The 26,837-nt window shown below is 48.9% G+C and overlaps 3 protein-coding genes across 4 annotated transcripts in view; 1 reads left to right on the plus strand and 2 right to left on the minus strand.

Annotated features, from left to right (window-relative positions):
• Nucleotides 1-412: 412 nt before the first annotated feature.
• Nucleotides 413-14,285, minus strand: Phf7 (PHD finger protein 7). 2 transcript variants are annotated; one of them, XM_032918448.1, is made up of 11 exons: nt 13,552-14,285; nt 11,827-11,936; nt 10,870-10,922; nt 9,881-9,972; nt 4,045-4,146; nt 3,505-3,629; nt 2,929-3,085; nt 2,307-2,413; nt 1,785-1,901; nt 1,067-1,188; nt 413-876 (listed from the first exon to the last, which is right to left on the minus strand). In XM_032918448.1, exons 2-11 carry the CDS (start codon nt 11,865-11,867, stop codon nt 650-652), a joined length of 1,143 nt encoding a protein of 380 aa, XP_032774339.1. In that variant the 5' UTR covers nt 11,868-11,936; nt 13,552-14,285; the 3' UTR covers nt 413-649. The 2 variants fall into 2 exon arrangements, 1 of the variants encoding a protein (XP_032774339.1); XR_004389736.1 differs by lacking the exons at nt 3,505-3,629; nt 4,045-4,146 and having other exon boundaries at nt 13,552-14,284.
• Nucleotides 14,286-14,334: 49 nt separating this feature from the next.
• On the plus strand, nt 14,335-22,888 carry Bap1 (BRCA1 associated protein 1). Its single transcript, XM_032918447.1, has 17 exons — nt 14,335-14,527; nt 14,623-14,652; nt 14,773-14,827; nt 15,819-15,951; nt 16,315-16,434; nt 16,925-16,986; nt 17,154-17,296; nt 17,545-17,623; nt 18,006-18,129; nt 18,381-18,528; nt 18,959-19,143; nt 19,515-19,642; nt 20,181-20,659; nt 20,774-20,934; nt 21,179-21,271; nt 21,372-21,444; nt 21,633-22,888. The coding sequence occupies exons 1-17, from the start codon at nt 14,491-14,493 to the stop codon at nt 21,764-21,766; spliced, it is 2,184 nt and encodes a 727-aa protein (XP_032774338.1). The 5' UTR covers nt 14,335-14,490; the 3' UTR covers nt 21,767-22,888.
• Nucleotides 22,889-23,358: 470 nt separating this feature from the next.
• Dnah1 (dynein axonemal heavy chain 1) overlaps nt 23,359-26,837 on the minus strand; it is a 60,648-nt gene continuing 57,169 nt past the window's right edge. The window contains exons 72-78 of the mRNA XM_032918449.1: nt 26,385-26,564; nt 26,137-26,313; nt 25,438-25,608; nt 25,170-25,300; nt 24,478-24,829; nt 24,010-24,244; nt 23,359-23,529 (exon numbers count right to left, since the gene is read on the minus strand). Of these exons, the coding sequence (XP_032774340.1) occupies nt 23,408-23,529; nt 24,010-24,244; nt 24,478-24,829; nt 25,170-25,300; nt 25,438-25,608; nt 26,137-26,313; nt 26,385-26,564 (1,368 nt within the window). The 3' untranslated portion in view covers nt 23,359-23,407. The remainder of the gene's footprint in view (nt 23,530-24,009; nt 24,245-24,477; nt 24,830-25,169; nt 25,301-25,437; nt 25,609-26,136; nt 26,314-26,384; nt 26,565-26,837) is intronic.

The following is a 26,837-nucleotide window of genomic DNA, read 5'->3' on the forward strand; positions in this document are numbered from 1 at the left end:
CCAGCTGCCTTGCCTAATGCGAATGTTCTGGTGTTGCAAGTTCACCGTCACAGCAGTTAGCAGTGCCGTGTGAGTGGCTCACTCCAGCTGCAGAGCTGCGACCACACTGGCTAGAGTAAGTGGAAGCCTTCTGCCCCACACAAGGATGGCAATCCTACTATGCTGAGCTCAGGGACCTAGCCTCACCACTAAGTGACCAAAGTGGGCTGCTCTGCTGGCTCACTGACCAGAACTTACATACTCTCCACCCCGGAATCCCAGTTACCCAGAAAGCTGATCCCCTCTCAAATAACAAATCTATCTCTATGTTGAAATCCTAGTGATATTTTTTGGAATGAGAACGCTGAGCGGTACCCTCCAGATTCTCTAGTGAACTAGAGATTCCACAGCCAATTCACAAGGAGACCTGAGGGGAGAGATGACCTTTATTTGTCAATAACAAGCAAGTGAAGGTTGAGGAAGCACAGGAGAGTCACATTACGGTGGACAGTGCCCTTACACTCCTCTGTTGGCACACAGACTTAGTGACCCCTGAGACCTCTTCACCTGGCCCCTTCTGTCTCATGGTTTCAAAGTGCTACCTCTCCAAACTGATGCGGCAAGGGTCTCTCGTACCTTACTGTCCTGGGCAGGAACCACTCTGAGGCTATTACTTGGACTTTTTGCAATCCTTAGTGACTTTGATTCCTTTGGATCGCCAGGACTGGCAGCTGCTTCCACTACAGGACTCAGGCTTTTCTAACAGGGAAGGTTGTAGCCAGTTGGTCCAGGAAGAGCCTGGATTCTCTTCCAGGCTGGTGGCCCTTAGGAAAGGCTCGTGGGGGCAGAAGGTGCTGCTGCAACAGGGGGTGTCACCCAAGTTTTCAGATACAGAATCTGCGGTGAAAGGGAGGCAGAAAAGGGAAGGTGGCTCAGCCTCTGTTTCTCCTGTGTAGAGGTCCTCAAGCCCCTCATCAGCCACTCCCTTCCAAAGCTACCATGTCCACTCAGAGTCCCCCTCTGTTACACGCTGCCTCCATTCCCAGTCCCATTCACGTTCTCATGCAGACCGTCCATCCAGCCTCACCCGCGGTTGAAGCAGGCAGACACTCATTACACTCCCATTTCTTGCTGTTGGGTCTAAGAGAGGAGCAGTCCCGGTGGGTTCCGTGGGATCCACATGTCGCACACAAAATGAGGCGCCACCGCCTGCAGGAGAGCGGGGACAATCAGGACACAACTGTCACTCTTGAACGTTAGCCACCGTCTGGCCTCAGCCACGAGGAGAAACAACTTCCTGGGAATCTTGTTATGTGTATGGGTCTTTTGACTGCATGCATGTATGTGGACCATATGCATACAATGCCCGTGGAAGCCAAAGACTATGTCAGCTCCCCTGGGACTACAGCTGCAGACAGCTGGAGGCTGCTATGTGGATGGTGGGAATAGAAGCTGGGTACTCTTAACCACTGGGCCATTTCTCCAGCCCCCAGGACATTTAAATCAATGTAATTTTGCTATACATATTAATATTACCCCCCGGCTCTAGGATGGTGTTGATATAAGAGGCCACAGGTGGGCACATCCCCTGGCAGGCTGAATCTGGAAAGTAACTGACCCTGAGTGTCTTTCCAGTGGGTTCAAACAGACCCTGCGAAGGAGACCCACCATTTGTGCATGAATAATTCAGGGGCCGCTCAGATATGAGGCTTGGGAACTGGGTTCATCCCGAGGGCTGTGGACAAGAACAGACTTCCTGCTTCAGTGACAGTGCCAGAGCTCTCTACCCAGGACCTTCTTCCTACCCTTCGTCCTCAAAGCTGTCTCTGCCTTGCTCATACAGACAGATGGGGGCGTCACAGTGCTGGTAACGCTGATACAACTCGGAGAAAGCCCCTGGCTCCAGTTCCCAGGCAGCATCTCTGCAGTGGGAAGAGAAGACGGAAGGGACTCATACCCTGTTGGTGACCCCGTGTCTACCGGGAAGAAGCCATGCCGAGCACAGCAAGAGTTCAAAGACCAAGCGCTGCCCACAAGGCCGGCAAGTAGGTTGGCTGTGAGACTAGAGGTGGTGCAGTCATGGCGGTCCAAACTCTCCATCCCCAGAGATTTGTGTTTTAAGTGCCCTCTCAGGAACACACCTCCTGCCCATCTCCCTCTCCGTTTGACCACTGAAAAGCACACTTGCCACCGTTCTCACGTCACTGTGCATCAATGCCTCAGCTGCTGCCTAGCTCTGACCTATCTTCACACTCCCCTCCCATCTAGAAAACCACACAACCCAGCCCCTGGCTCAGCTCCTGCCGCACGCGTGGACTGTCTGCTACCTGTCTGGAATGTGGATTCCCATCCTCAGCATCTCCTGTGGAAACTCTTCTCGGTTATTGCACTGGGGGCACTTGAAGAAGTGCTTTGCTGACGTGTGGGCATATTTCTGTAAGAGAAGAATTCGTGAAGACAAGCAGGCTACCCTCCCGTGTCCGCCTCACTGCTTGCTCGTTCAGGAAAGGCGGTCTGGGTGTACTAGAATGAGGGCTGCCACCAAGTGTCAGGCCTGGGACAGAAAGGCTTTTGAAGAGAATTCCCAGGAGTGCCTCAGCTGTCCTCTCTGGCCATGGGGCTTGGCAGTGTTGACTCAGCAGAGGTCACATACTTGACCACATTCCCTTCCCTTTCATCCTACTAATGAGGGAGATTTTGGGCTCCTTAACTCACTCTTGGGAACACCCATTTGTTATGGAAACCCTGAAGATTTTGCCTCGTCTCAATCTTATGATGAGGCCCCAGGCCAAGGATGACTGGGTTGACTATTAGCTCACAGACTGGAAGCAGATCCTGGGTACATGCCAGCAGTATGTCCTTCTGTATCCCACACATGCTTCAGCATTCCTAGGATGCCCTGGTTCCAAGCAGAGGGCAGGGCAATCATGAAAGGAGAGAGAGCCCCACCTGGATACACTTTCGGTGGTAGATAGCTTGACTACAACATGGGCTCCTGATGTTCTCGACACTTGCTCGGGATAAGTCTTCACAACACAAGACGCAGCTTTCCCCAAAACTCCTCTGGTGGATGTTCTGTGTTGGGCGATGTTTTCCACAATAGGATCTGCGGTGGGTAAACAGACTTAGTCTGGCTTGTCACTGATGCAGGTTCCCAGCTGCCTGGTCTAGGAAGGGCAATCAGCTGTCTGCTTGGTGCTCGGTGAATGGGTGAAGAAGCCAGAGGACCTCTCATGGCTGCTTACCCACTGAGCTGTGGAGGGCTGTCTCCATAGCGTCCCATTATTGAATGTCCTATTTAGTTATAAGCAGCTGTCTAAGAAGCCAGCTGTTTGTAATTTAAGGAGGGGACAGGAAGCAAGAAACCCCTGTGAAACTTCCAAGACAAGACACTGTTTCCCATTATCGAGCGGAGGGACAGATTTGTTAGAGTCAAAACAGTCTCATGAGAACCGGGTTCTGACTTCAGCGCTGCCTAAACGGCAGGCTGCAAAGAGTAACCAACATTTTTCCTTCCTCACTCACTTGTACTCTCCAAAAAACTGTGAAAGGCAACCCCTTTCTTGGCCACAAGGCAGATGAAAGTTCTGGACACACTGATCCTTCTGGCATTTGATAGCAGCTCCTTTTTTCTTGCACACAAAGCAGATCTGCAAATGAGATTCCAGACAAAGCTTTGCGACCGGAAAAAAAAAAACTAAACAAACAGAAGTTGTGGTTCTTCTTTCTACAGACTGGGAATTCTGGGAAACAACAACTATTCTCTTTCCCTCAGTGGTCCAGGGTACCCTAAAACTGAACTTCAAGAAGCACTGAATGTTCTTAGGGTGCTGCTTTCTCTCTTAGGATACATTCTAGAAGAGATGGGACTTAAGGACTAGGTTTGGCTCTTGAGGAAAGACACACACGGACACACAGACACACAGACACACACACACGCACACACACACACACACACACATACACACACACACACACACGCGCACACACACACACACACACAGGGATTCTGAAACATGCGTAGGAAAGGCCTATTCCAAGGTCCCCATTTCAAGGAATCCTAACCTTCCTAGAAGCCCGGGCTGCCTCCTTTTTGATATCTTCAGGCATGAATCCATGGAGACCTCTGTTGGGTTGGCCCTTCTGAGGCAGTTTGCTAGATAGGATCTAGGGAGCAGCAGAACCAGGCTGTCAACACACACAAGTATACGGTGGGGTGCCAATGACAGGGACAGCTAGGAAATGGAGCGTGTGGAAGTCCTTTGTGTACGCACAAGGTAAGTTAGTTAATGACGCCTGATACAATGATAGGAACTGGATGCTCCAGCACTGTTTCAGCTCTTTGGACAACAATGGAGAAACAACGTGTCAAAAGCCACAGAGCCTCAGAATCTGGGCCTTTCTCATTCGCTAAGGGCTACTCCTGCCATTTTGTCAACACTGGGGACATGTTCTCTCTAGATTGATTTACTTCATACTTTTAAAGACAAAATATGACCCAGAAGCCATTAAGGCTTTTATCTTGCAGAAGAGGCTACTGAAGTGTAATTTGGCAGGTGACATGGCTGGAGTCACATGGCAGTTACAAAGGTGGCCTTCACACTTGAGCCTACAGAACCCACTCACACCCCCTCTGCTATATTACCCACTAGTACAGGACTTTTAAGAATATTCTTTTCTTGGGCTGGAGAGATGGCTCAGTGGTTAAGAGCACTGACTGCTCTTCCAGAGGTCCTGAGTTCAATTCCCAGCAACCACATGGTGGCTCACAACCATCTGTAATGGGATCCGATGCCCTCTTCCGGTGTTTCTGAAGGCAGTGACAGTATGCTCATATATAATAAAATAAATCTTTAAAAAAAAAAAAGAAAAAAGAAGCTATCCGATTCTATTAAATTCATTGGGACATTCTGCTCATTTAATATTTCAAAAGTATTAGGATGTTGGGCTTCCTGCAGTAGTTATAAAATGTACAATGGGAGCTTAGGGTATGTATTTAACTTATTTTTAGGAGATTTCTGAACGTGTATGAGTGTTTGTCTGCATGTCTGTGTGTGTGCAGTATGTGAGGAGATCAGAAGAGGTGGGCAGATTCCCTACAACTGGAGTTAGATGATTGCGAAATGCCCTGTGGATTCTAGGAGCCGAACCCTGGCTAGGGAAACTGAGCCCTCTCTTTAGCCCCAATATTTATTTCTGAGACGGTTTATCTGTGTAGTCAAGGCTAGTCTTGAACTTGTGATACTCCTGCCTCAGTCTCCCACCAGCAGGCTCCATCTAATGATGCTTTAAGCATTTCCCACGTATTTTCTCACTATTTCAAGTCTTTATCACAATGAGTGACTTTTGCTTATTTATACTTGTTAAGTATTAGTCACGTTTTCTATAATGGACATGTGCTATTTTTATAAACAAAAATTCAAGAACAGAAACAGTTTAAATGTCCTTTTTAACTTTTTGGTATTTCCTTATTTTTGGAGGCAGAGACTCATGCAATTCAGGCTCAGTTAGACTTTGAGCTCTCGATCATCCACTTTGAGCCCCACTTGCTGAGACCGTGCATCTGCGCCAGTCTGCCCAGCCCTAGACAGCCTCTAATGGGAGTTTAATATTTTAGGAAATCCATAATATGAAATACCAGGTATCTATTTAAAGAACTAGGTTTATATGTTCTATATGGTGAGACCTCCATAATATATGAGATGGAAAGAAAACCCTACAAAAATCGTGTATGTTTAACTTTATGTTAAAAAGTGTATATGCTTATTGACGTATCAGAATTAACCAAGTGCTAACACCTGGCAGGATTTGCAATGAATAAAAATCTCAGATCAATTTTTCTCATGAGGATAGAGATAAAAAATTAAGTATTAGTAAGTTTAATTCAGCTCCCCATTTAATGAATAATAAAGCAAGACCAAGAAAGGCCTGCACCAAGAATGCAGAAAGAGAAAAATCATGTCAGTATATGCAAAACATTTGAAAAACTCAGAACATTCATGATATCCTCAGCAAATCAGGAATAAAAGGTTCAACTGACAAAATTGTATCTAGGAAAAAGGTTTACAGTAAGTGTATTTGTAATGTTGAGAAACTAGATCCTGTCCCCTCATGTGGGAGAAAGGCAGGCACAACTATTTATACTACTTCTATTAAACATTAGGGTGAAGGCCCTAGCCAGGCAAGAAGAAATAAAAGGCAAACGTCGGGGGCTAGAATGTAGCTCGGTTGGTGAGAGTACTTGCCTAGCATGTATGAGGTCCTAGGTTCAACCCTTGGCACCCCACTAAAACCTTGGCGGGGGAACTGGAGAGATGGTTCAGCAGTTGAGAGCGAGCACTGTTACTCTTGCATGAGGCAGGAATAGTTCCCAAGCACCCGCATGGTGGCTCATGCCTTCTAAGTCTGGGTCTAGGGGATCCAACCCACTCTCCGACCTCCTCAGGCGTCAGGTAGGACATGTAGGCAAAACACTCATACATATAAAACAGTTTCACAAACTAACTAACCTACTAACTAACTAACTAACTAACTAACTAACTAACTAACTAGCTAGCTAGCTAGCTGAGCATGGTGGCAAATGCCACTTGAGGGATAGAGGCAGGAGAATCAGAAGTTCAAACTCGGGGGTGGAGAGATAGCTTCGTCAGTAAAGCCCTTGCTCACAAGCTCCCCGTCACCGACATAAAATGCCGGGTACAGTACGTGCACTTGGAATCCTAGCACTAAGGAGGCAGACACAGGAGGGCCCCTGGGGCTTGATGTCAGAGAGTTTTGCCAGACGGGTGCACTCCAGGAGGAAAGAAATAGAGAAAGGCACTTATGTCAACTTCATCTCCACACGCACACAACTGAACATACATTCACACACACATGAATCTGTACCCAAGTACACTGCCCCGCAGTACAAGTACAAGGAAAGACGTTTGTGGCCACCGTCAAGCTACAGAAGGTCAGCCTGGGCTACATGAGAATCTACCAAAAAAAAAAAGGACAAAATTTGGCACTGACAATCTACATAGAGCACCAGAAAATCCCAAATAAATAAATAATAAATACAATTGTTGAATTGGTAAGTGTTTAACAAAATTGTAGAATACAAAGTCAATATGCAAAATAATTATATTTCTATAATCCAACAACAAAATATTTAGAAAAACATTTAACAAACGATGCATTAATACTGTATTTTCACTAGGACCACAGAACATTACAAATAAAAAATTGAAAGGAATTGATACCCAACAATCCTAAAAAAGACTGTAAAATTTACCATATTTAATTTTAAGACATTATAAAACCGCAAGAATTAAGACAGTGGAGTGCTAGTTTATAGACACATATAGATTAATAGTATAATTTTCCAGATCTATATCTATTTATCTCTCTCTATATATATGGCCAATTGATTTTGATAAAGGCATCTAGGTAATTAAATAGTATACAAGTACTACTTAGGGCACACAAACTTTTCTAATTTAAAAGAAAAACTGATAAATACAACATCAAAATTTTAAAAAATTTAAGACATCATTAGAAATAATATATAACTATATAGAAGGGATTTTTATCCAGAACATATAACAATTTTTACAATCCAGTAAGACAAAAGCATCCACTTCCGTTTCTTCTCTTCTCTTGCTCCTTCTTTTGAGACAGGGTTTCTCTGTGTAGCCCTGGCTGTCCTGGGACTCCCTATGAGACCAGGCTGTCCTTGAACTCACAGAGATCTGTCTGCCTCTGACTCCCAAGCATTCGGAGTAAAAGCATTCAACACAATGCCAGATCAAAATCTGGTTTCTTTTAACAAAAGAAAATATTCATACAAATTCAATGAAAAATAAGTGAAATATTTAAAAATAGAAAATTAAGCACATGAAAAGCTCAACATCTTTACTCCTCAAACAAGTACAGATTAAGAGCACAATACGACGTTAGTAATATCCAGTAGGCAGGCTGAAAGGAAAAAGATGGACGGTACCAAGACTTGGTAAAAACTGTCAGCTGGAACTCTCCCGCGCTGCTAATGGGAGTGTGGCTTGGCAGCGTCACACACATGTCTACTCACATGCAAACAGCAGTCCCACTCCTAGGCATCTGCCCAAGAGAAGGAAGAATGCATGTTACAAACAGAGTTGCATGTTAATGTTCTTAGCAGGTCTATTCACAAAAGTCCACCAAACTGATTCAAATCAAATGTCTACCAACTGCTGAAAAGATAACTTTACATATTCAAGCAATTTGTGGGGGGTGGGATCATTTCAGCACCATATGTAAGCCAGGCTTAATGGACTCTGAGTCCACAGTGGGAAAGAGATTAGGGGAGGAGGAGAGAGGAGCCGACGTGTAATTAGGACTCATGGTCGGGTCAGGCTCCAGCAGGCAAACTAGAGAAGGGAGACAGTCCAAACAGGAAGGAAGACATCCTTAAAGGGTAGCAGCAAAGACTTTCCAGGAGCAGAGCGAGGAGGACTTAGGAGAGACTTGGGGAAGGGTCTGTAAACAGCACTTCACCCAAGGGAGGATTCCAATAGCACAGGGATGAGACACAGGGAAGGAAGGGATAAGCACCATAGGACAGTGTCTCAATCTAAGGGCACCGCCAAGGGTGTCCCTTGTCCACGTTGATGGTGACCAAGGTGGTGTAGGGAGGCTTGCATGGCAAACTGGTCTGACTTTTGTGGCAGGCTCTAGACAGGGCAGGCAGCTCTGGGAAGACACTCAGCTGAGGGAGGAGTGAGCAGAGTGGGTAGAGGAGAGAAATGGCTGGAGATGTGGACTCTGAAGTTTGTAGTCAAATATGGTGGGTGGCAGGAGCCAGAAGCTGCAAATGATCTGCACCCAGTTTGGTTACAAGGGGCAGAGCCCCTTTGGGGTGTGGCCCAGTGTCTCCTCCCATGTTTCTGTAGCAGATGTGAGCATGCAGTGGACCCACTGACTGAGAGTGCTCCATGGGTGCAGAGGAGTGCTTACTGGAACTCTTAACTGCTGTGTGAGCATCTCCTGGGATAGACAGAGTACACAGTCTGTTATAAGGACTTACCTTTGGTGAGAGGAAGGTGAGTTAGCTGGTCTAGCCTGGGAACTAGCATGGGGCTTTGATCTGTTGGAGGCTTGTTTAATAGGGAACTAGATGCCCTTTCTGGAGGTAGGTTATTGGGGGAGGGGTACAGATAAGAAAATAAAAGCTTTTCTTGACAGAAACCCACCTTACCAGGTTTACAAGCATTCTGAGGAATGCTGATTTTAAGTAGCAATCCTTCTGTTTACCTGGTCAGAGTCCAGCCTGAGCTAGGCCCGACAGGAAGAACATAAAATCTATGGTTGAAGTGGTTAAGAGTGCTGGCTGCTCTTGGGCAGGACCAGGTTTGAGTCCTAGTTATCTCCATGGCAGCTCACAACTGCCTGTAATTGTACTTCTGGAAGACACTCTCTTCTGCGGACACTGCATACACATGGGGCACAGACATATATACAGGCAAGGCTCATAAAAAGAGATCTTAAGATTGGTTCATTTTATGATCTTCAGATTACACTTACTAAGAAGCATAAGGATGATCTAAACGAGTGTTAGTTTCAGGGAGGAGGGAAAGAGGCCTATGATTGTGGGAACATGTTTTTTTATTTTTTATTTATTTATTTATTTTTTTCGGAGCTGGGGACCGAACCCAGGGCCTTGGCGCTCTACCACTGAGCTAAATCCCCAACCCCAACATGTTTTTTATTGTTCACACTTTATCCTGTGAGGGTTTTAGATCATATTTTTTACTTTAAAAATGGATTTTAAAATATTAAAAACTATATGGAAACAAACATGGCTATAAATTTGAGGCTAGATACAAAAGTAGTTGGTATAGCAAAAGCTGTAACACATTCAAAGCAAAGAGGGCCTTATACTTACAAGACAGAAATAATGGACACAAAGATTGTCTTTCTGAAGAAATTCTCCTAGTTTTTCAGGATCGCCAGGTTCTTGAAAGCACAGCAGGCAAACTGGGAGAGTGAACATTAAGATTAAGGAGTGACTTAAATTGACCATTAAGAATAGAAAAGTGAGGGCTGGAGAGATGGCTCAGTGGTTAAGAGCACTGGCTGCTAGTCCAGAGGTCCTGAGTTCACTTCCCAGCACCAACATGGCAGCTCACAGCCATCTGTAATTTCAGTTCCAGGGAATCCAACGCCCTCACATAAACATACATATTAGTAAAACACCAAAAACAACCTAGGACCGCAAGGGGTCTGGAGGCTCCTTTACTTACACAGGGGTTTCATCTAGATACAACTTCCATAAATAAGAAACATCCTAGGTTGGAAGTGCATTCCCTACATGTAGCCTATCAAACACCAGAGCTTAGCAGCACAGCACACGGCAATGAGTGTTTCCCATTGTGTCCGTACGGCTTACAAGGACCCATGCCTTGTTACCACTGCCCAGAACTGCAAGAGAATATCGGACCTCGTATCATTTTTTTTTTTCTGGTTCTTTTTTTCAGAGCTGGGGATCGAACCCAGGGCCTTGCGCTTCCTAGGCAAGCGCTCTACCACTGAGCTAAATCCCCAACCCCCGGACCTCGTATCATTAACTTGGGAAAAGATCAAAGCCCAAAATTTGATGTTTGGGTTTCTATTGAATGCACGCTACTTTTGCATCGCCTTAATGTAAAAACAAAACAAAAACTAAAACATTGTAATCAGGAACCGTTTTGTTCTCAACTGGCTTTAAATTCCTTCTTGAACCTCAGATAGGAAACTTTAAAATTTCAGACACCAAATTCTTTAGGATCGTAGAGAATCTGGGAAAGTAGTAGGGTTGGCAATGAAAGAGAACGTGTCCGGCCCCACGGAACGGCCTTCTGTGCTAACGGCTCAATACTTCCGTATCCCTCTTACCAGGACCTGAAGACAGCTTCCTGTGGGTTACCTTCTTAGTCCTGGCAGTTTTTCTAGAAGAGAAAGAAAAGTAAAAGCATTGAGGACCCTACTGACAAGCCTTCTGAATTTCCCTTAGAATGCCACCCATAGTTTGAAAATTCTGTGAGTTTTTCATATTTCATTTTTACAGTGTAAAATATACTAAATTACTTGAGGTGGGGCCATCTTAGCGCCTATACTGGGAAAGATACAGGAGTAATGAAAGATTCAGGAGTAATTCTACTTTTATTTTCTTCTGCCAGCTTCCAAGATACACTAAAACAGCCCTGAAGCAGACTGTTTTCCAGTGATAGGCACTGTTTTGCCACTTTATCATGAATTAAGTCAACAAATCCGCAGGACACTCTAAAAAGGGAGTGTTTTTTACAGTCTGGTTTTTTGAGACAGGGTTTTTCTGTATAATTGCTCTGATGTCCTGGAACTCACTCTATAGACCTGCCTCTGGGATTAACCCCGCTCTGGGAAGTACTGTATGATGGGTATTTTTGACATGAGTAAACTGAGGCACATGTGAGCTGTCTCAGGTCACAGTTATCAAGCAGCACAGGCACAATAGAGATTTAAGTAGTAAAGTTCCACAGCTGCCACTTAGCTACTGGGGACAGCACTGGGAAGACAGGAAGGGCTCCTGGTGGTGGTGGTGGTGGTGGTGGTGGTGGTGGTGGTGGTGGTGGTGGGCGAGCTCTGGTGTATGTTTTGACACTCTCCAACCACAGCCTGAGAATATGCCAAAGGGAGCAGGAAGTGCCTTGTGTATCAATGGCCACGATAGTTTCCCCAACTTTTTTTTCTTTTCTTTTTTTTTTCGGAGCTGGGGACCGAACCCAGGGCCTTGAGCTCACTAAGCAAGTGCTCTACCACTGAGCTAAATCCCCAATCCCAGTTTCCCCAACTCTTTCAGGTCACCTACTGTACCTCAATCTTGGATGTTCCTTTTTTTCTTTTATAGTCCTCATTCGTTTCCGTCTGTCCTTCCTATCTACAATTCTTCTGTGCTATTATGAAGACAATACAGGCTTTTCCAGCTACAAACATAAACGAGGTAGGTTAGCAATCTTACATTTAGTTATGGAATTCTACAAGATCAAAGCAGCCGTGCACTTATCAACTCGTTTCCTAAAAGGGTCATAGACAATATTAATGCTAGTAATGGTCAATGATGAAATTGTGCCGAGAACCGTTCAGCCACTTCACACTAGGCACAGTAATAACTCTTATTTTCAAGTTGAGGAGACTAAGTTAAGAGAGATAAACATGGTGGCCAAGGTCAGAGTCAGTGATCCTAGGTGAGATTTGATGACATCAACTACCGTGTTATAATTTTATCTCATCTCAGTATAAGATGTTGGAACCCCTGACTGACTTAGTCAAATGGTTCTTTGTTTCTACTAAGTGGGACAACACTCAAGAAAAAGGCGCTTTTCTTACCCAAGTGTGGGTGCCTGTTCTACCCAGTTAAATATGGTAGCTCCTTCCTAACAAAAGGAATCTGAGCGTTTTGCCTACTTAAAAGCCATAACCCCATCTAGTAGGGGGAAAAAAATAACAAAAGACCATCCCTTAGCTCCTTTTCCCCCCAAGACAGGGTTTCTCTGTGTAGCCCTAGCTGCCCTGGAACTCTCTTTGTAGACCTGCCTGCCTCTCCCTCCCAAGTGCTGGGATTAAAGATGTGTACTATCCCTTATCTCTTATTCCGTTTACCAGGTTCAGATGGCCATATTGAGGTTTGGCCTGCTCCATCTTTGTCTAGGTGTTAAGCTGAGTAAAATCCCATTCCTGCTGCCAACGTAAACAGGTTACAATAGCCCTAGCTGCCCTGGAACTCTCTTTGTAGACCTGCCTGCCTCTCCCTCCCAAGTGCTGGGATTAAAGATGTGTACTATCCCTTATCTCTTATTCCGTTTACCAGGTTCAGATGGCCATATTGAGGTTTGGCCTGCTCCATCTTTGTCTAGGTGTTAAGCTGAGTAAAATCCCATTCCTGCTGCCAACGTAAACAGGTTACAATAGCCCTAGCTGCCCTGGAACTCTCTTTGTAGACCTGCCTGCCTCTCCCTCCCAAGTGCTGGGATTAAAGATGTGTACTATCCCTTATCTCTTATTCCGTTTACCAGGTTCAGATGGCCATATTGAGGTTTGGCCTGCTCCATCTTTGTCTAGGTGTTAAGCTGAGTAAAATCCCATTCCTGCTGCCAACGTAAACAGGTTACAAAGTTACCGAGTTTTCATTGGCCAAAGTCTCCAAAAGTGAACTCCAAAATTAAATAAATGAAGTCACCCTACGAAGGGCTATGTCTAGAAAGGAGGACAGCATTTCTTAGACAGCTCAGTCAATTAGATCCCTCCAGAGACATACTATACTTCAGTACACAGAGCCTCAAATCAAGGCTGGGGATTCAGAATCTCTTCACCAATGTCAAACTATTCTTCTAAATGCCAACTAACTGCTTATAAGCCATCAAAACTTAAGGCTAGCTTTTCCCAACACAGGAGATGCACTTGCACAGCTGACATGTTTTCTTACTAAACGTGGATGGGCTGAGTGAGATGCTGGCTTCAATCTTTCCATGTTCCTAGGGGTATCTACTTTACTTCCTAGTTGTTGGCGCTAAACCCGACCGTGTTAGAATGGAAATAAACCTTGAGATTTCAGTTCTTTGCATCGCTGGACCACGACGTTACTCGAGTAGGAGTCTGTGCACACTGGTAGTTATAAGATGGAACAATCTTCAAAACAGTTGAGGACGGTCGTGGCAAATGCAAGCTGCTCAGTCCGCGACTTCCTAACCCGGCGGATGCTCGCTCGAAACGCTTACCAAGTTGTATCACTGGGTAGAAGTGTTGGGTAAATTAAAAATATATTAACGTGTTCGGTCCCGCCGCCGCAAGAATAAACGATTTATTTGGAAAATACGTGTCAGTGTGGCCACAACCGTCCCCCGAAGTTAACAGCCAGAAGAGGGCTCAAGGAGCATTCCGCGCATGCCAGACCAGGCTCAGGTCTCGCCTGCCGGGCGGCTGTTGTGTGGCCAGGCTGGAGGTTGCTTCCGCTGCTAGCTCTCACGGAAGCTACGGGCCACCGCTCCCAGCCCAGGTTGCCCACCCAGCTGTCGCCGAGGGCGCCGCTGTCCCGGAGCTTTATTCGTTGACACAAGACGTGGTAGCTACTTCACGGGCGGCCGCCCCGCGCGGTGACTGCGCCGTCGAAGGAGGCGAGCGCGCTAACGGGGGATGGGTCACGCGGACTGTGGCCCGCGGGCACCTCAGCGTTGCAGACAGTTGTCAAAACGGGGACCGCTAACGGCCGCGCGCTAACAGTCGCGCGCCCGACCCATCTTCCGCGCGTGCGCATCCTCGCCTCTGCGCGCGCGCATCCGGCCTCCGCGCAGGCGGAAGGCCAGCCCCGATTAGGCTCGTCGTGTGGTGATGACGTTGTACTCCCGGCGCGGGTGAGTGACGCGGCGCGGCCCGTTGTCTGTGTGGGGCTGAGAAGCCCCGAGGGCGGTGGGCGCTCCCGGTGGGGGCGGCGCGGGGTTAGCAGGGCCTGGACATGGCGCTGAGAGACCGCTCCGCGGGAAGATGAATAAGGGCTGGCTGGAGCTGGAGAGTGACCCGGGTACGGAGGGGCCTCGGCGGGCCGGGGGCTGGGGAGGCCGGATGGGCCCCGGACTCACCTGCCTGACAAATCCCTCTTCTTGTCCTCCCACCCAGGCCTCTTCACCCTCCTGGTGGAAGATTTCGGTAAGAACCCCTTTACCCCCGATTGTCGGGCCCTGGCTGGTGTGTATGTAGGAGGTGGTCCTTGAGTTCTCGCTGCAGAACCTGAGGCTGCCCTGCCGACCTCTCCTTTTCTGATTGTAGGTGTCAAAGGGGTGCAAGTGGAGGAGATCTATGACCTTCAGAGTAAATGCCAGGGGTGAGTGGCTGGGACACCCCTTACCTCCGGAGGGCTGAGAAAGGGATATGGGAATAGTACCCCGTCAAGGGAGGCAGTATTAGAAAACCTAAGTTTTATAAAATATCACTTAAGAATGCGTCACTCTTTGTGGGTGCCCTCTTGGACTTTTTTTCCCTTCCCAGTCTTCCCTCAGTGTTTTCCCTTAGGAAGGAAGCCGTAGCCCCCCTAAGGGCTCTTGGAGTACAGTCTTGGGAGTTCAACTGCCTTTCTGGTCTTGCAGCAGTAAGCCTGCGTCCGGGTCGCACAGGGTTGCACAGTGCCTTTTTTGTAAGCGAACAAGCCATCAATTACATAACCATGTGTGCTGTGCCTTTAGTCACCACACAGAATTTGTCCTAGCAGTAGTAGTTGTATACTCCTTTAATATCAGTGCTTGGGAGGCAGAGGCAGGCAGATCCCTGAGTAGTTTGAGACCAACATAAGCTACCTAGTGAGACCATGTCTCAACAAAACTAAACAAGGTCATCCTGTATCAATTGGTTAGTGTGACAAGGCCCTTTTAAGGCACCTAAATTCAGATTCTTGGTTTGGTAATCTATAGAATAGAGGCATAGAGATCCTAACAGCTTTGAAGTGAAGGAACTGGTTCAGAACTTCACGTACTCTACTACTTGTACTAGGGCTGGAGGCTGAGGTCCACCAGTGAGAGTTGGTACTTGTTTTTCATCAAAGTTTTTGTGCCTTTTGTTGTATCCCTTCCTTGCTTCATCCTGGGCCGGCAGTTCCAGATTTCCTTCTTGCCTAGACTTCATAATGAAACTGAGTGAGGTTTCAGAGCATCAAGTTCATACCTGGCTGCCTGTTATAGGCTTCTGGGGTTTGAGGTCTGAGAGCCATGTTGGATACAGTCTTGGGAAGAGTGAGGGCTCAGTGCCAGAGCCCTTCAGTGCAAAGGATGAGGGAGAGAAAGAAGGGGGTGCTGATTGTCATCTGCCTCTTGCTTCTCTAGGCCTGTATATGGATTTATCTTCCTGTTCAAATGGATCGAAGAGCGCAGGTCCCGCCGCAAGGTTTCTACGTTGGTGGATGATACATCTGTGATTGATGATGACATCGTGAATAACATGTTCTTTGCTCACCAGGTCTGCCGAGTTCTGTGCTTGTGTGAAGGCCAGGATGCTGTTTTTGTTTTTGCTTGCTTCTGGTATTGCATGGGAAGTGACAGTGGGGAGGCTAGACTGGTACCGAGAGTGGATGTTGCAGAAACCCTTTGGTAGGCAGAACCTAGCTCTTTTTCACTGAAGGGGAAACCTCGATAGTCAGTGGTGTCCCTGGATAGGAGTTATTTAGTTGGTCTGTGTTAAATGAGTACAGACTGGGTAAGCAGAGGAAGCTGAAGGATGTTAACATCTTTTTTAGTCTTCATTCTCAATAAATGTGGGCAGGGGCTGCCTGGGGCACAGAGTAAATATGAGGGTATATGAGTGACTATTTTTGATTTATAGCTGATTCCCAACTCTTGTGCCACTCACGCCTTGCTGAGCGTGCTTCTGAACTGCAGCAATGTGGATTTGGGGCCCACGCTGAGTCGAATGAAGGATTTCACCAAAGGCTTCAGCCCTGAGGTATGCTGCAGTACCTTAAATCATGGCTCACAGGTGGCTGGAAACATCTGACCCTCAGAGCCATTGGTAATGCCACTACATGGTATCTGGTACTGTGTGGTCATTTCCTTTTCAAATGTTTATCATCATCTATTTGACTCATAAGTAATGTGGAAGGTAATTGATTTTAGGCTTTGCTGTTAAGAAATGAGATGATAGAAGTAGAAAAAGAAAAGACTTAGGTTACCGGTGTCAGAACCTTTTCTGTTGTGACTTTTTCTGTCAGGCTGTGCTGTTCCCCAGTAGTCACTGGTTACCATGTAAAGCCAGCATGGCCCATCTCTTTGGGAGGTCCTAAGTAAGGTGTCACCTGCCACCAGCAGCCCTTTAGGAGCGTTCATCTGTCTGCTTGAAACTCCTGGGATACCTCTAAGCCTGGTTTATGGACCTCGTCCCCTGTCCAAAGGCTCACCTGACAGCCTGTTCTTATGTAGTCTTATCTTCTTTTTAGAGCAAAGGATATGCGATTGGCAATGCCCCTGAACTGGCCAAGGCACATAATAGCCATGCCAGGTAGGTGAGAGCTGTAGTTGCTGATGTGGAGTAGGGGTGGTGGAGGGTATCTCTAACCTTATTCTTTTTTTTTTTTTCTTTTCTTTTTTTCGGAGCTGGGGACCCAGGGCCTTGGCGCTCTACCACTGAGCTAAGTCCCCAACCCCTCTAACCTTATTCTTTTTCAGGCCAGAACCACGTCACCTTCCAGAGAAACAGAATGGCCTCAGTGCAGTGCGGACCATGGAGGCGTTTCACTTTGTCAGCTATGTGCCTATCACAGGACGGCTCTTTGAATTGGATGGGTTGAAAGTCTACCCTATTGATCATGGTAGGCCTTCAGAGGAAGGGGCCTGTTGGGTTTCTCATGCTTCCTTCTGATTTTCTGGATCTCAGGGACTTTAGATCCTTGAGACGTAGGCCCATGAGTGGGTATGGGACATCTAACTCTTGCCATGATTTCACCTTGTACTGTTTATGTGACTAGCTTGTAGCTGCTCGACCGCACTAATCTGTTAACCTTGCCTACGCCATCTCAGAGTTTCCCACCTGCTGATTCCTTGCCTCTGTCTTCCCTAGGGCCCTGGGGAGAGGATGAGGAGTGGACAGATAAAGCCCGAAGGGTCATCATGGAGCGAATCGGCCTTGCTACTGCAGGGTAAGGACCCTTGGTTGTGGCCTTCTGGAGCTATGTCCCCTTTAGGTGGGAAAGAGAGATGTGTGATCATCTGTAGATTGTAAGGCCACATGGCACCTAGCAAGATCAGGCTTGGGCCTTGGGATTCTAATGTTTGCTTTCCTGCCTGGGTTGCCTGCGGCTTGCTCTGGGCTGGGCGGGAGGGGCAAGCCTTGTGGGGGCTTGAGTGGTACAGCAAGGTGTCTGGCGTGTGTGTCTCTGGCTGCTGGCTGCCTATTGGAGTGGGGCCTGTACTTAACAGCTACAGATGTGACTGTGAAAGGAGCTCTAACAAGATACTTGCCTCAGTCCTACAGCAGGGCTGGGGTGGGAAGTTCTCTCATGTCTGCCACTGTGATTGCAGGGAGCCCTACCATGACATTCGCTTCAACCTGATGGCAGTGGTGCCTGACCGCAGGGTTAAGTATGAGGCCAGGCTGCATGTGCTGAAGGGGAACCGACAAACAGTCCTGGAGGCCCTGCAGCAGGTAAGTTGCCTGTCCATGCCAGTCCAATGCTCCCTGACTCTGTCCAGTTCCCAAGTCGGTGTCTTGTAGACAGAGGCTTTAACTCTCCTTTGCTTCCTTTGTAGGGGTAGTAGAACTTAGCTTCTAAAAAGATGTTGTGACTTGGCCTTTTATTTTACACTAAATAAATGACTGGGTAGGGTCAAGGCCCTTCGCTGTCCAAGGGGGAAACCTGGCTCTATCCTCTTCTAAGCTTTGTGTTTTGTTTTAAGCTGATTAGAGTAACACAGCCAGAGCTGATTCAGACCCACAAATCTCAAGAGTCACAACTGCCTGAGGAGAGCAAGCCAGCCAGCAGCAAGTCTCCCTTTGGGCTAGAGGCGGGCAGAACCCCGGCGGCCTCTGAGTGCACTCACACAGGTACTGGAGGGACTTGGGGCCTCAGCTGTCCATCCTAACTTGACATGGGAGACCTAAGCACTTCCAGAAGGTACTTGGGCGGTGGTACAGAGGCCCTAGCAGCAGGCTGGAAATCCCAGTACTAAAGCTTTCCCCATAAAATGCAGGGAGAGCAGAGTGAGCTTTTCCTAAAGGACTGTCATGACCCTAGACACACACCCCTCTGTGTTGGGTGGTCCATCCTGTCCCATCCATATACCCCACCTCTATTTTTTCTCTATAGGCTCCCTTCTTGTTTGTCTTGTTTTTCCCCATCTCATTGTGTGACTTAGAGCTTACCTGCCTATCCTGTTAGTGGTCTTCACTGGGGAAACAACTGCCACAGGCTTAGACTGTAGGCTTTTCTTACGGACCCAGCTGAATGTCCTCTTTATACTCCGCCTTGTCTCAGATGGTGCAGAGGAGGTGGCTGGTTCGTGCCCACAAACTACAACCCATAGTCCTCCCAGCAAATCTAAGCTGGTGGTGAAGCCTTCAGGGAGCAGCCTCAATGGGGTTCCCCCAACCCCTACCCCTATTGTCCAGCGGCTGCCAGCCTTTCTAGATAATCACAATTATGCCAAATCCCCTATGCAGGTAAGATGGAAGGTACCCTCATCTGGGAGGCTGCAGTGTTGGGTTCCCAGTGTTACTCTTTGATTCTCTGGTTGGGCCTTGATGACCAGGCTCCTCTAATACTCATAGGCCCCACCACACCATGGTTGCACAGCCTTAAGGTGGTCAGGAGAGTTCCTCCTCTGACATTTAAGTCTATTTTGCCGGCTACACAGTTGGGCATACTCCTTGGCACATGGGAAGATTTCTCCTGGTAACTCAAAAGGCAAGGCATTCTGTCTCTCTTAGAAGCACTTTGCACAGCCAAGAGCCAAGCTACCTTCTTCCCTAGCTGCAATACCGTGCCCAGCCTGGGTGAGCTCTGTTCTTACTGCCGTTCTCGCCTGCTCCAGGAGGAGGAAGACCTGGCGGCAGGTGTGGGCCGCAGCCGAGTTCCAGTCCGACCCCAGCAGTACTCTGATGATGAGGAGGACTATGAGGATGAGGAGGATGACGTGCAGAATACCAGTTCTGCCATCAGGTCAGTCCTGACTCTGAGGAGCTCTCAAGCTCTGGGTACCTCAGGTCCTGTTCCAAATACTCCACCCTGTCACCTGAGAAGGCATTTCTGCAGAGATCACTAGGCACCTAGAGAATGCAGGCCCTGGATGAGGCTGGCTTGAGGGGCTAACCCCAAGTCTTCAAAAAAAATGTATGGTAGGTTTAGAGGGAGGTAAACATCTTACCATGTTATGTGTCAACATGTTTTGTTGAGGTGATCTTTCAGTCCGACCTCAAAGAATTGGGCTAGGAGAAGAGGTTGGAGAGGTGATCTATTGGTAAGATGGCAGTTCTGTTGGAGGATGTAGTCCTGGAAGGTTAGACGTGAGGAGCTAGAGTGGAGACCTCTGCCTGTACTGTGGCACTTGGGGTGTCATTGCTGTCAGATTGCTTGGATCAAGTGTTAGGAGCTTCTAGTTGGGCTTGGGAAGAAGAGATTGTATTTGAGCCATTCTGGACACTGCTGGGTGTGGTCACCTAGCCCATTCCCTGTTTTTACCTCTTATTGGACCCCACAGATACAAGCGGAAGGGGACAGGGAAGCCAGGATCGTTGAGCAATTCTTCAGATGGGCAGCTGTCAGTGCTGCAGCCCAACACCATCAATGTCTTAACTGAGAAGCTTCAAGAGTCTCAGAAAGACCTTTCAATTCCTCTGTCCATCAAGACTAGCAGTGGGGCTGGGAGTCCAGCCGTGGCTGTGCCCACACACTCGCAGCCTTCACCCACCCCTAGCAATGAGAGCACGGACACAGCCTCTGAGATTGGCAGTGCTTTCAACTCACCCTTGCGCTCACCCATCCGCTCAGCCAACCCAACACGGCCCTCTAGCCCTGTCACCTCTCACATCTCCAAGGTGCTCTTTGGAGAAGATGACAGCCTACTTCGTGTTGACTGCATACGCTACAACCGTGCTGTCCGGGACCTGGGTCCTGTCATTAGCACGGGCCTGCTGCACCTTGCTGAGGATGGTGTACTGAGTCCCCTGGCACTCACAGGTGGGCCTTGAACTCCCGCACTAGTCACTCGGTGTACCCAAGGAGGAGGAGGGATGTGGCCTGGTGACTACAAAGTGTCATGTTTCTGATGCATCTTTTTATGTTCTCTCCTAGAGGGTGGGAAGGGTTCCTCACCTTCTACCAGATCAAGCCAAGGCAGCCAGGGGTCCAGCAGCCTAGAGGAGAAGGAGGTGGTGGAAGTCACAGATAGCAGAGACAAGTCTGGGCTGAACAGGTCCAGTGAGCCCTTGAGTGGAGAGAAGTACTCGCCCAAGGTAAGTCTCTCTCAGCCGCCTTTTCCTAGCAGAGGGAAGGACCTAGGCCCCTACTCCCAGGTTTTGGGTTCTTGATTGGAATTTTGGTGTGAAAGTTGGTGGCTAAAGCCAGGAAACCCTTTGGGATCGGATGGCATTGATAGCCCCATGGACTGTGGCTGTTCACTCGTGTTTCTAGTTGCTTCTTAGTAGTGGAGCTTTGGTGCCAGTCAGGCCCCTAAGGTACACTGTTGGGTTGTGGCAGGAGCTGTTAGCACTGTTAAAGTGTGTAGAGGCCGAGATTGCAAACTATGAGGCCTGTCTCAAGGAGGAGGTGGAGAAAAGGAAGAAGTTCAAGGTGGGTGACCCCTCTACTGCCCGTTCCTCTGTCCTCTCCCAAGGACCAGCTGCTCTGAGAAGGTGAGCTGTGATGCCCTCACCTGCCTTCTTTTCCACAGATTGATGACCAGCGAAGGACCCACAACTATGATGAGTTCATCTGCACCTTCATATCCATGCTGGCTCAGGAAGGTGAGGAGGTGCCTGCTAGGTCTTAATTGTCCTGCCCTGTTGAGGGTCATGTTCCTCACACTCCCTTCCCACTCCCACCTCCCAAGAATTCATCCTCAGCTGATCAGACACAGCTGTGCTCTAGCACAGGGAGGGCTGAGTGAGCCTAGGAGACAGCCACCTACTAAGGCGTTTTCTGCCCTCTACAGGAATGCTCGCCAACCTAGTGGAGCAGAACATCTCAGTGCGGCGCCGCCAAGGGGTCAGCATTGGTCGGCTTCACAAGCAGCGGAAGCCTGATAGGCGGAAACGCTCTCGCCCCTATAAGGCCAAACGCCAGTGAGGACCTCTAGCCCTGACTCTGCAGCCTCTCTTGCCGCAAGGCCCTCACCAGGGCCCTTCACTGTTCGACTTTTCCAAGTATTACTGAATAGTTCAGCTAGAGCCCAGGCCCTGGGAGTAGGAATGAGATGTGTATTCTGCATTATGCTCTGGGGTCTGGCAGGGACAAGGCAGCTCCATAATGCTCAGGAAGCAGCAGCTGGAATTGGAGGGTGCTGTGGCCTCCACGGCCATCTGAAGAGCAGCAGGATATATATTCTACCTGTTGGAGATGTCTATTTTTTTGACTTTTGTCCATCTTGCCACTGTATTAACATGGCCAGCTTCCTGACTCTGCTTTCTCTCCCAGCAGCTGTCATTCTGCTGGGCCCAGGTCTCTTATAACCACAGTACCAGCTGGGAAACCCAGAAGGCATTAGTCCTGGTGCTCTAGCACCAGCCACCAGCCTGTCCTTGTTGTGAAGAAGCTTGGCCTACTACTCTTGATTCCTTCTGGGAGAGCGCCAAACTCAGGGACCTGGCTGCTGAGCTGGAATGGGCATGGGGAATCCTAGTAGGATGTACAGCCTATCAGGGTCCCACAGCTATCGTGGAGACAAGTGTTTGAACTGTCCTCGTACCACCCAGACTTGTTAGTGAGTCAGAGCAGGGCTCTGGGGCTCTTTGCCTTCAGTGTTGTGGCCCTGGCCGTGGGCCTACCTTAGGCTCCTAATCTCCGTCTCTTGGGGTCCAGAGGAGCCACTACTTAGCCCCTCAGTATTACCATGTCTTCTCTTAGGAATGTCAGAGGCAGGGCTGCTCGAATGAGGCTGGCACTATTCAATTCTCCCGACCGTGCCAGCTTCCTTGGCCTCATGCAGGTACTCAGGGTAGGGGACAGGGTCAAGAGGAGTTAGAACTTCTGTGTTCCCATAGGGCTTGATGCCAGTGGGGTAGTAAGCACAGCACTGCTTCAAGCTCCAGGCCCAGATAGCCCTGTGCCCTCTGCTAGATACAGGTGATCCAAGCAGGCCCCTTACCTGTACATAGCAACTGTGGGGGGGATGGTACAGCAGTCCGACCCGCTATAGTGTCTGTAAATACTGAATCAGTGAGTGAAGAATAAAAGTGTGCTAATAAGTGATCTTTTGGTGGTTATCTTGACATCGGTAGGCTGGGCTACGGTGGAATGAGAGACTGACTAGACTCTGGCCCAAAGCTCTGTTGATAGCAAGGTGGTACGTATTTCTGAGGAAGAAATGGTTGGTTGCATGGTAGGCCTGGGATGGGACTGAGGACCTAAAATGAGGGGAAGATTTCAGATGGGCTATGGTCAGGGTATACCAAGAGTTGAGGTGCTTGGCTTTTACCAGATCTGATGGCTCTGAACCTAAAAGGTGCTGGGGCTCTGGCTCAAAGCTAGGCTGCCCACACATCGACCCGGTACATTTTTCTTGGGACCTGAGAGGGTGTGTGTCTCATCCCTTACCGCATCTGGGCAGACCAGAGCTGCCTCTGCCTCTCTCTACCTTACTCTTCTCTACTGAGAATGCTCTAGCCCTTTTTCCTACAGTGGCCCTATGGATGGGGCCTCAAGTACATAGCCAAGGCACAGCAGGACTTACTGGAGAACTTTTAATGGCCCTTGCCCTTCTATCTGGGTCTAGTAGTCCAGGGCACAGATGAGAGCTACACCACGCTTTATCCAGTGTCGCTGAGGCTGGTTGCTGGGGATCTCTACAGCAATGACGTAGTTGGTTGAGTGGCCTGTAGTCGATAATGTTCCTGAAGCAGGCAAGAAGGGGTTAAGTTTAGGTTATACCCTATCATGGCTAGAGAAGGGCTGGGTTAGGGACAGGAGCATAGGCAGTGAGTTCCACAGACCTGGGTTGGGATTAGGGAGGGACCCTGGCCCCACAGTCAGGCTCCTTTGTGACTGGATCTGATCAAGGCTCAGGCCTGCCTAGATTTATGTCTCTGTGACTGAAGAGGAAGGTGCTACCACCCATCTCAGTCTCTATTGGGCCCAGCACTGCTTCATCCCTGCTTTTGGCTTCAGGTCTTCTGAGCCCCTAGAGGCTTGTGGGTGAACAGTAGATTACTAAGGAGGGCAAACAGGCTGGGAATTGAACCTCCAGATACTACCTTGCTGCATTGGGCTTTGGCCTGGCCAAACCTCTACCAGCCTTGCTGGTCAGCCAATCGGGGTCTGCATTAACTTCCTAGACTTCCACCTGCAGTGACGAGTCTCCTTGGCAGCCTTACCAGCACGGGTCAGAGTCTTGTAGATGGGGCACAGGTAGAAGTCCCGGTTCTGGACCTTTCGGTTAGCTACTGGCAAAAGCCAGATAACAGCCATCTCTGTGTACAGCTCTTTGGGCCGGGACTCAGCCAGCTGGAAATCGAACGGGTCCCAGCGAGCGCCTTCCAGGAACAGTCCGTAGATATAGCACCCCGTCCCGGGCCTTTCCGCAATCTCTGATGGTGCGAAGGACAGTACCTGTGGTGGGCACGCAGACACCCACATTGGAAACAGGATGCGGATCTGTATCAGGAGGCAGGTCTCTGTCCTGAAAGCCGCAGGCTGCCCATCATCTATCTGCCATTACAGTCTGTTACCTGTAGTCTGCCCTGCCCCTCTGATTTCCCCTGGGGCTGTTGGCCTGGGTCTTTTCACCTCCTACTCAGATTACTCCAACTTTTAACCCCCCTCCCTACCGCCCTCCTTCAGACCTTGAAATCAAAGGTGATAGTGTCGATAGAGATGACGAACTTTCGGGCAAAGTTTTGTAGAGTGCCTGTCAGGAAAGCCTGAGGGAAGAAGAAGCCACTGATCCAGAAGACAGATGGGATGCCATTTTTGATCCAGGAATGCAGGAAATTCAGGCGCTGCAGCAGGTCCATGATCCAGGAAGCCAGTGGCTTGAGCGACGGGTAGGCCTTGCCTTTCCAGAGCTCAGGCACAGCGTTGTTGTACAGGCTGGTGGACATCAGCTCTAGCTCCAGGGACATTACCACTAGCCCCTTTATTGCCTTGAGCATGTCACTGAGTGTCTGTGTGATCACCATTAGGAGCTTGTTGTACCTGTGAGGTCAGGAGCAAGCTGTTAGTGGGCTGGGGTTCTATGGCAGTATCTGTGCCTCTCGATCTGAGGCCACAGATAGAACACAAAAGCTTAGGTGCAGAACTGGGTGAGGCATACTGGGTACAATACCAGCCCCGGCCCTTAGCAAATATGTGGCTTAAACATTCTTGGGCGGGGGGTGGGGGGGTCAGTTTATCCATCTATAGAACGAGAGTCGGCAGCCACAGTTGAGGACAGATGTTTAGTACTTAGCCCAACAGCTGGCTAATAGTAACACCTACTGTCTCTCCAGCAGTGCCCAGGCCTGACTGGGTCTGCCTAGGCGTGGCAGGACATTACCTAATGACCTCTTGCACCAGCACCGTGTTCATTGACTCCTCATACAGTACAGGGTACTTGTTTACCACCTCCTCCAGGTCAACAGGTTTGGGCACCTGGACCAGGATGTCCTCAGCCACGTCTTCCACTAACTGCAGGGCCAAAGAGACATGAGGGGCAAGGCTGGCTACTCAGCCATGGCAAGATTCTAATCGAGTTGTACTCCTGGGGGTAGGCGGGACAGGGCAGCCTGGCTTTGCCCAAACCCTGGCCCTCTATTACTACCCACCTCCTCCCGGCTCTGGCCACCCATGGAGGAGGATTTGGGCTGCAGCTGGAGAATGGCACCAAATAAGGCAAACGTCTCGTTCTGGGCAAAGGTGATGTTGGCGTTGTCATGCAGACCGAAGATCTCAGGCATGTCATTGAGTGGAAGGCTCTTGATGTAGGAGAGGTAGCCCTGGGAAGCAAGACGGCTGAAAGTGAAGGCCTCAGCCTGCTCTGCCCCCGCCTTCAGACCACCACTACCCTTCCTAGTTCATTTCACCGTTGCTTCTGGAACTGAGATGGTCTCTGTGGTGCTGTGTATCATAGCTCTTGCCTTCCTTCAGCCCTTCCTGCCATCCTACCCTGTAGCTGCTCAAACCTAACATGCTCCCTCTTGTCAGTCCCTATGTGGTACTCACTCAACCTAAGTTCAAGATGCTTCCCCCACCACCCTAGAGTATGTGCTTAGGGAGTGCCGCCCTCAGAGTCTGCATTACCACCACACTGAGTGATACTTGGAATTGGCAAGGCAGGGTTCATCTCTCCCCATAGAACCTGCTCCCCTCTGGCCTGACTGACCGCATTCCTCACTGTGGGATGGGTTTTTCATTTGGTGCTCCGGAAGACAAAGCTGTCCCTCTTCCTACTGCCTCCTCTCCTGTATTAAGGCTCCACGGGACCCCAGGGAAGTCCTCTGGCAGGCCCCTTCCTGCGGACTCACATTGAGGTCATAGGTGGGTGGGATCTGGTGGTATATGCCGGATTCGCTGTACTTGTGCTCAGGAGAGAGCACAGCAGGGTTGTAGAAGTCTTCTAGTATGTTCATGACACAGCGTCGGTCCCAGTCGTCAGTGACGCGACCACCATAGTTGATCTCTCCAGCTGTGTACTTGAGAACCTATGGGACGGGTGAACAACGGTCCCATTACAGGTGCCCACGTCAGTGGCACCGAGCCTGCCCTTGCCTACCTTGTAGGGGATATCCTCATATTCATCTAGGAACATCTTGAGCTGACTGATGCAGATGCGCAGGTCTCCATCTGTGAACTCATAGGGGATGTTGAAACCCAGGGGCCCAAACTTACGGCGCTCAAGTGCATTGCCGTGGAACAGACACAGAGATAGCAGCAGGGACTTGAACTCCACAACCTGTAGGACAGGAAGGGACAGAGTCATAGGAGGAAGGGCTGGGACAGGAGGTGGGTACTTAGAAGGTGTCTCCCCTTTGAAGCCCTTTTCCTATGTGTGAGTTGTGTGGGTGTGTGCTCGTGAGTGCACACAGAGTTGCTCACAGAGGCCAGAGGTGTCAGATCCCTGTGGAGCTGGAGTTTCAGGCCATTGTGAGCCGCCTGATGTGGATGATGGGAATTGAACTCAGGTCCATCTGGAAGAACCACCAGTACTCTCGACCACGGAGCATCA

Source organism: Rattus rattus, chromosome 13 (assembly GCF_011064425.1).
Source record: "Rattus rattus isolate New Zealand chromosome 13, Rrattus_CSIRO_v1, whole genome shotgun sequence".
NCBI classification, from domain to species: Eukaryota; Metazoa; Chordata; class Mammalia; order Rodentia; family Muridae; genus Rattus; species Rattus rattus.